Below are 8,137 nucleotides of genomic sequence, written 5' to 3'. Positions count from 1 at the left end.
ACTTAGTTTTCTGAATGTTGAGCTTTAAGCCAACTTTTTCACTCTCCTCTTTCACTTTCATCAAGAGGCTATTTAGTTCTTCACTTTCTGCCATAAGGGTGGTGTCATCTGCATATCTGAGGTTATTGATATTTCTCCCAGCAATCTTGATTCCAGCTTGTGCTTCCTCCAGCCCAGCGTTTCTCATGATGTACTCTGCATGTAAGTCAAATAAGCAGGGTGACAATATACAGCCTTGATGAACTCCTTTTCCTACTTGGAACCAGTCTGTTGTTCCAGTTCTAACTGTTGCTTCCTGACGTGCATACAGATTTCTCAAGAGGCAGGTCAGGTGGTCTGATATTCCCATCTCTTTCAGAATTTTCCACAGGTTATTGTGATCCACACAGTCAAAGGCTTTGGCATAGTCAATAAAGCAGAAATAGACGTTTTTCTGAAACTCTTGCTTTTTCGATGATCCAGCGGATGTTGGCAGTTTGATCTCTGGTTCCTCCCTCTGCCTTTTCTAAAAGCAGCTTGAACATCTGGAAGTTCACAGTTCACGTATTGCTGAAGCCTGGCTTGGAGAATTTTAAGCATCACTTTACTAGGTGTGCTGATTGTTAAGCCATCATTGTCTGTATCTAAGTTCTCTCAGCGAATGGAACTAGAAAAACCATATACATACACATACCTACATTTACACACATATAAATGTACCTACACCTGCATTCCCCCAGGAGTTCATGCTGGTGTTTCTAATTCTGACTCATGACCACACAGTTCACTCTTCTTTCCATTTTTAAACTCAACTTCTCTAGCAATGAGAAACCTGGCTCTCATTATCCAAGATACATTATTTGCTCCATCCTAGAGTACACTAAAGTAGTTTTGGAACTGCTGAACCATACTGCTGTGGAAAACAAACCTAACTAGAATTCAGTATGTGTTTACAGTTATTCTTATCTTTAGTCTGAGAGTATATAGTCAGAATAATGTGCTGAAAAGTTATATACAACTCCTAGATTTTCATAGCTGAAAACAATGGAGTTTTATTCTTAAAAAAAAAAAAAAGTGAGATGAGAAGCTTTCAGAAAGCATTAGATGTTTTCGTAAGCCCATCAACTTTCCCTTGAGATTTACACAAAAATTCTGTTTCAATATGTATATATGTGTCAGGGGAGTGTGTGTGTAATTTCCTTGGTTCTGTCTCGTCACAACAAAAATTTGAAGCGATGGACCAGCGTTAAAGCCCTCGGACAGGCCGCATCACAGCTCTTGGGCAGGTCAGTGTTACAGCTCCGTGTTGCAGCTCAGTTTTATTTAGAAAATAAAGGAAAATACATCCTTGAGGCATGAGGGCATGCCGACCCAAAAGACACAGAGAGAAGAGAGAGACCCCCGGCCTTTTGGCTCCTCTTTTTATGTTTTTTTCTCCTTCCCCTGAGCCTGCCCTATGTAAACTGGGCTAACCAGGAGTACTGTTTGTTCCACCTGAGGTCCTCACTCAGGTCCTCGGACCTTCCTTTGTTCTGTTTTCGCAGACTTTGCCCTTCCTTGTCTTTTAGCCACTGCCATTCTGGACTCCTTTTTCTTATTCTAACTACCTAACATATGGATAAGAAAATTTTTTTATTGAAGTATGATTGATTTACAATATTATGTTCGTTTCAGATGTTTAGCAAAGTGATTCAACTATACATATATATTTTCAGATTTTTTCCATTATAGGTTGTTATAATACAAGATACTGAATATATGTGACCTCAGGTGGTATTTGTCTTTCTCTCTCTGACCTCACTGTGTATGACAATCTCCAGGTCCATCTGTGTGCTGCCGCCCTTCCCTAGGTTTGTTGTAGTTGTTGTGTGTAGTAGTTGTTTAGTGACTTTTGTGAACAAATTATGTAAAGTTTCTATTCTTTGTTGCCTGTGGCCACTGAATTCTTTGTTTGGTTAGCTTGGTGGTCAGCCAGTGATTGGGCAGAGATTTCCTTAGGCATCTGGAATCAAAGTATCACCATCTTTACCAAGGGCCTCTTTAAAAAAATTTTTGTTTTGTGATTTTTGGTCACACCGCATGGCATGTGGGCTCTTAATTCCCTAGCAGGAATTGATCTTACACCCCCTGCATTGGAAGGCAGAGTCTTAACCACTGGATCACCAGGGAAACCCCACAAGGGTCTCTTTGAATGTGTTGGGACACACATTGAATCCTCAGTCAGGCATTAGACAGCTCTGCCTTAGCTTTCACTTCTTGCTTCTCTATAATGGCAAAATCAACCAGGGGCAAGAGCTGAGGGCCTTCTCAGGTCTTCCTGGGCATGCACACAGCCCTATGTATAAGCATGGTCTTACAGATTCCCCAGAATATGTGTTAGCATTTCAGAGACCCTCTGGAAATTCTGTTCCTCATCTTTTCTTATTAAACTTATTGACGAATCTATTGTTTGTCACAACTGTTATGCACTGCTTCAGGCAGCTAGCTATGAAATTAACTAATTGCCTGTAATTGCTTTAAACAAATACCTTTAGTAAAAAGCTTTTCACAGGGAATGAACTCAGAGTCAGGTCAGATACAAAAAGCTTTGCAAATGAAATTTTCTAGGAAATACCAGACAAGTCAGGTAATGGCAATTCTTTGGGAATGAAGTTTTGAAAGATCTCCGTCCCTAATCTGCTCTCTTCCATGGTTTTCAGATAGTGGTATTTTTCTGTGAAAGTGGGTTGTCATTTTTCAAAGCTACTACTGAGCTGGACAGTAGGGAATGGGAGTAAATCAAGTTAAAATGCCACAAAATTCTGTTTTTACCAAGATTCAGCCATTTTTCTTGAATAAATGCTCTCTTGGCTGCACAAGCCTTTATTTTATTTCCAGAGTTCTGAAAAGGTGGATTTTTACTCTTTTGGCCAATTTTTAAATTTCTTTCACAGAGGACTTTTCACATGTCCTTACTTTGCCATTTTTATAGATGCCACACTAATGTGCCACATTAATGGAAACTTACCTTCATAAAGGAATATAAATATGCTCTCAAGACATAAAACCTAGAGCTGGCACAAATGGGAACAGAATGAAAGAGTTGCATTTTGATAGATGGTGAATTTTTAGCAATCTCTGGCACCAGGGGATGATTTAAATGTAATATTTAACAAGACAAATTACTTTATCATTGTGCCAGAGGCAGGTAGACACTGCCTTTGGGATTTTTGAAAGGCTGTTTCTTGGTGGACACTGGAAAACACGGTTGCAAACATTTCAGCCACACACGAGAAAGCTAAAGAAGGAACTGTGGTTGCAAATGTATTTGAAATAAAAGCAACAAGCTCTGAAGATTGGTTGTGATTTGTTATGAAACATAAAGTCACCTACCTTGAAACTCAGTTTGGGAAAATTATTATAATGTCTTTAAAGGCTGTGAGCTTCTTCAGTGTAGAGACTGATATTTATTTTTGTCTTGTCTCTTTTGTCTTTCCCTAGAGCCCAACATGGTGTCTAATCTCGTGTGTTATTAGTCAAGACTTTCAGTTGTAAGTGATAAAAACCCAATTAAAACTGGCTTAAATAAAACAGTTTATTTTGTATCTCTAAATTTCCAAAGATAACAGACCCAGATGTAGCTGGATTCAGGAACCCAGAAATCTTTCCCAGGAATCTGTTTCTTTTCCTTTCTGTTGTCTCTGATTTCCTTTGGGTTTTGATCTTGAAGCAGTCTTTGTGGACATGGGGCTAGAATACCTTGATGGACCACATTTGGTTCATCTGCTCATTTGTGAAGCCTGATTTAACGGTGTGGGTCAGCACCTTCCAAGTCACATTCATTGATAGGAGAGCGGGACCCTTGGGGAGTTCACAACTTAATGAGTAGCCAGAGATTAAAACGTAAACACAAAATAAATATATAATGACAGCTGTGGTTATTACGTTGCAGGAAGACTAGATGCTACGACAGATGATAATACAGTGCTAACTCACATTGTAGCAGGCAGAAAAGCCCCATTTCTCCAAAGAAGTGGACATATATGCTGAGATCTGAAGGATGGAAGCAACAGTGAGGTGTGTTTGGGGTTGGAGAGCTCTGCGTATGTAAGGGCAGAAGGCATGAATGGGGTTTACTCTTGGAAGAACAGAAAAGACCTCTGTGAGGCTTGACTGTGATGACGGACAGCAGGAAGGGGGCAAGAGGGAGCTAGGGAGGCGGACGAGGGTCAGATCCCTACACATCCGTGAGTTTGGACTTCATCTTAAGAACCCTAAGATGCTTTCAAAGAGTTTTAATCTAGGAGAGAAATAATCTGAATTCTATTAAAACTTAAAAAAAAAAAATTATCTCCGACTGCTGTGAAGACTGTGGACATAGGAAGGTCAGTTAGGGGCCAGTGGCAGTTGACTGAGTAGGGGGATTCTCCTTCCATGGAGGAACTGATTCTGGGGTTGACAGGATATTGACAGATGATGGGGGCTTCGCTGGTGGTCCAGTGATTGAGAATCTGCCTGCTAATGCAGAGGACAAGTTGGATCCTGGCTGGGGAACTAAGATCCCATGTGAGGCTGGGCAACTAAAACTCCCGTCCACCACAGTTACTGAGCCTGAGTGCTCCACAACTAGAGAAGCCCCCTCACCACCCAGTGCCGCCACAATTTAAAAAAGGAAAAAAAAAAAAAAAGAATTTGACAGATGGGAGACAAGTTAGGAAGACAGAACCTACAAAACTTTGAGTGATGTCAGAGGAGGAGAGAAATTAACATGGTGTTAGTTTCACGATACCTGAGCTTGGCTGGGAAATTTCTGGGGGTGCTTAGTGGTTTGAGGAAAGACGGTGTTGGTGATCAGCTCAGGAGTGTGGAGGCTTACAATCTGCTTCCAGTTCTCTTCTGCTCTGTGTGCTGCTGTCTTTCCTGATTTGAAACTAAAATGAAGGCTGTGTTCACTATGTGAATAAGCTCTGAAAATATGGCATCGTTTACCAAAGATTTGGCCAGTATCAAAAAGGACACTTGCGCTGTGTGTGAGGGGTGTCTGGAGGGCACAGACGGTTTTTTAAACTGTAGAGCAACTACTAAGGTCGGAGGTGGCTTGATGGTCACTTCTGCTGGGACTCACAGGCGTGCCTGCGGCTGACACGAGTTCTCTTCTCTCTCGCGCAGGACTCGGAGGTTCTGAACACGGCCATTCTCACTGGAAAGGCTGTTTCAGTTCCCGTCAAGGTGGTGGCGGTTCAAGAGGATGGTTCGGTGGTGGATGTGTCAGAGGCTGTGGAATGCAGGTCTGCGGATGAAGACGTCATCAAGGTACAGTGGGTTTTACTTCCAGATGCCCAGGCATTTGGGCCTTTCCTTCCCGTTCTGTCACACGGCTGCTCTGAACATCCCAGGCTCCCAAGGGCAGAACCTGGATGAGGGTGCTGATGGGGAGCAATAGGGAAGCTGAGGGGGTAGTGATGGGGATGCTGATGGGGAGTGAGGGGGTTGCTGAGGAGGGAGTGAGTGATGACAGGGACTTGCCTGGGATCAGAGACAACTGGACACGCTGTTTCCCTCCCCCGGGATGGAGGAGGGGGCCCCTTTTCTCCTTCTTTTTCTCATAGGACAGTATTTTCCGAAGTTTAGCAATCTACCTGCCATCTTCTCAATTTTTGCCAACTTCCTGTGCCAAATAATGTAATTTACTCAACATGTTGTCTTTAAATGCCTTACTTTTTCAACATTAAATATCTTAAATGTCTCATTAGAAGACAATAAAATCCATTGTAAAACCCATTAGCTTGATGTACTAATTTTTACTTAATATACGTGAAAATAAATGACGATTAACTTTTTAAAAAGTCCATCCATGTGCCCCCAATTTCACGGGGGTATCAGTGGGACATAGCTCACCATTTGGAGAATCTGGTCATGGATTATTTCTGCTGCATTTTCCATCCAATTAGCTGGATTTATGGCTCCAAATTCAGCCAGGAACCAGCCCGTGATTTTTTTCTCCATATTCTTTGCAGGGGTCTGTTTGAATCACTGAATTCAGAGTTTCTGCCAATTTTTTCTTGGCTCACTGGTTGGCAGTTTCCTTTTGCAGCTCAGAACCCCAGGAGAAAGGACTTCCGTCTTTAGAGCGATCCTGTCTCCTTTAAGCTGCTAAGATAGCTCCTAGGTCCTGTGTCTTCATTAATTAAAAAAAATACAGTAATGCTGAATTCTGCCTTCTTCCCATTCTACTGGCTGATGTTCAGAGGTTGAATGAAACTTGGTCTCCATCTGAAGAACTTTGAGGTAGACAGAAAATCCTGCAAGGGTTTCCCTGTGGTGGACAAGATCTGGGAGGGCTTGATTCTTTCTCACGGTGACCTGCAGGAAGCTGTGCCTTATGCCAGAGATGGCTTTTTTGATAAGGAAGAATTGATGTGAGTTCTAATTAAAATTAAGAAAAAATTCATCTTTAATCCTGGCAGGTCTTGGACTCCATGGGCAGGTTTGATTAAACAAATCTGAAGCCTTCTATATTCAGAATCCAGAAGGATCTGAGCCAAGTCATACAAATTCATCTGCGGAGAATGAAAAATACTGATTCATTGTCCTTGGTTGCCTTTGACAACGCATGTTATTTACCATCCCCCTCCTCATCATTCCAGAAGGGAGACATTAGTGATGGTGCCTGGAGATGGCATCTGTGTGATTATGCCACCATGGGCTCAAATGGATGGCTCAGCTCTGTAGTCCCCTCAGCCACATGCCTTCCTGAGAGCCTGGTGTAGAGCCCCCCAAAGCAGGACCCTCACTCTCCTGTCCTGGAGAGCTCTACCCTACATGCTGCTAAGTCGCTTCAGTCGTGTCCGACTCTGTGCGACCCCATAGACGGCAGCCCATCAGGCTCCCCCATCCCTGGGATTCTCCAGGCAAAAATACTGGAGTGGGTTGCCATTTCCTTCTCTGATGCATGGAAGTGAAAAGTGAAAGTGAAGTTGCTCAGTCGTGTCCGACTCTTAGCGACCCCATGGACTGCAGCCTACCAGGCTCCTCTGTCCATGGGATTTTCCAGGCAAGAGTACTGGAGTGGGGTGCCATTGCCTTCTCCTACCCTACATAGGCAAGGCCAAGTTCGTGGTTCCCGTTGTTGCCTTATACTTGGTTATTTCCCCCTCCCAGAAATATACTAAAAGTATCCTCTGTCCTCCCTGATAGAGGAATTGCTCTGGGAGGCAGTAGTTTTTGGTTCAACTATCACTTTCGTGGCCACATGAAGATGGGGCTTTCTTCTAGCAAATTGTGGCCTGGTCTTGGCAAACCAGAGGGTGCACGTCACAAAGCTCAGGGCTGCCATAAGACTTTTTTTGTGTGGGGGAGCCCGGGCTCTGTTGCAGATTCTGGGGCCTGGGGCAGTGGAGGGGGATGCATTCAGTGGCCTTGATGCGCTGGTCACAGCTCTCGTGTCCACATTTATCACACATTCTGTCACAGCACTAAGGTTACAGTGTCAGCCTCGGAGCTGTCCTCTGGCCTCAGCACCACCAGGGACACCCAACGATGTGGATGCACCTTAACCCCCTGGGGAGAGACACCCTTGGTCTGTGGAGGTCACCGTGTCACTTCTTCACGGTCCAGGAGACTCTGTGTGACTCCCCAGGGAGAGTTGTGCAGGTTTCACCAAAGATCGTCATGTGATGGAAATTCTGAGCGTTGGGATGGTGACTTCGGTAAGGGAGAAAAAATGAATTTAGAAAGATGTAAATTGAGGTGATGTCCAAATTGGCTTCTTTGACTTGGGACTTTGGGGGAACTGAATCTGAGAACATAAAGGATTTTGAAGGGCTGGAACCTTGGCAAGATTGGAAGGGATCAATGTCACATTGTAAGCTGACAACTCCTTCCATGTTAAAAAAAAATAGAAGATGCATATTAATTGTGTGTGTATGTGTGTGTGTGTACAAGAAACCGTGGCGCTTTTGTTCACAGTGAGATCTGATGAACCAACTGTATTTTTAATGGAAGTATAGTTGTTTTGCAATATGATATTAGTTTCAGGTGTGCTGCTGCTGCTGCTAAGTTGCTTCAGTCGTGTCCGACTCTGTGCGACCCCGTAGACGGCAGCCCACCAGGCTCCCCCGTCCCTGGGATTCTCCAGGCAAGAATACTGGAGCGGGTTGCCATTTCCTTCTCCAAGTTT

At 43.5% G+C, this 8,137-nt stretch overlaps 1 protein-coding gene across 1 annotated transcript in view; it reads left to right on the top strand.

The window, feature by feature from the left end:
• Positions 1-8,137, top strand: part of TMEM132B (transmembrane protein 132B) — a 226,281-nt gene that overhangs the window by 181,488 nt on the left and 36,656 nt on the right. Inside the window, 1 exon segment of the mRNA XM_010841407.1 lies at positions 5,128-5,271. Within this exon segment, the coding sequence (XP_010839709.1) occupies positions 5,128-5,271 (144 nt within the window).

This window comes from Bison bison, unplaced genomic scaffold, assembly GCF_000754665.1.
Source record: "Bison bison bison isolate TAMUID 2011002044 unplaced genomic scaffold, Bison_UMD1.0 scf7180017864160, whole genome shotgun sequence".
Lineage (NCBI taxonomy): Eukaryota > Metazoa > Chordata > Mammalia > Artiodactyla > Bovidae > Bison > Bison bison.
The sequence above is the reverse complement of the archived record's forward strand: the minus strand, read 5'-3'. Positions and strand labels throughout refer to the sequence as shown.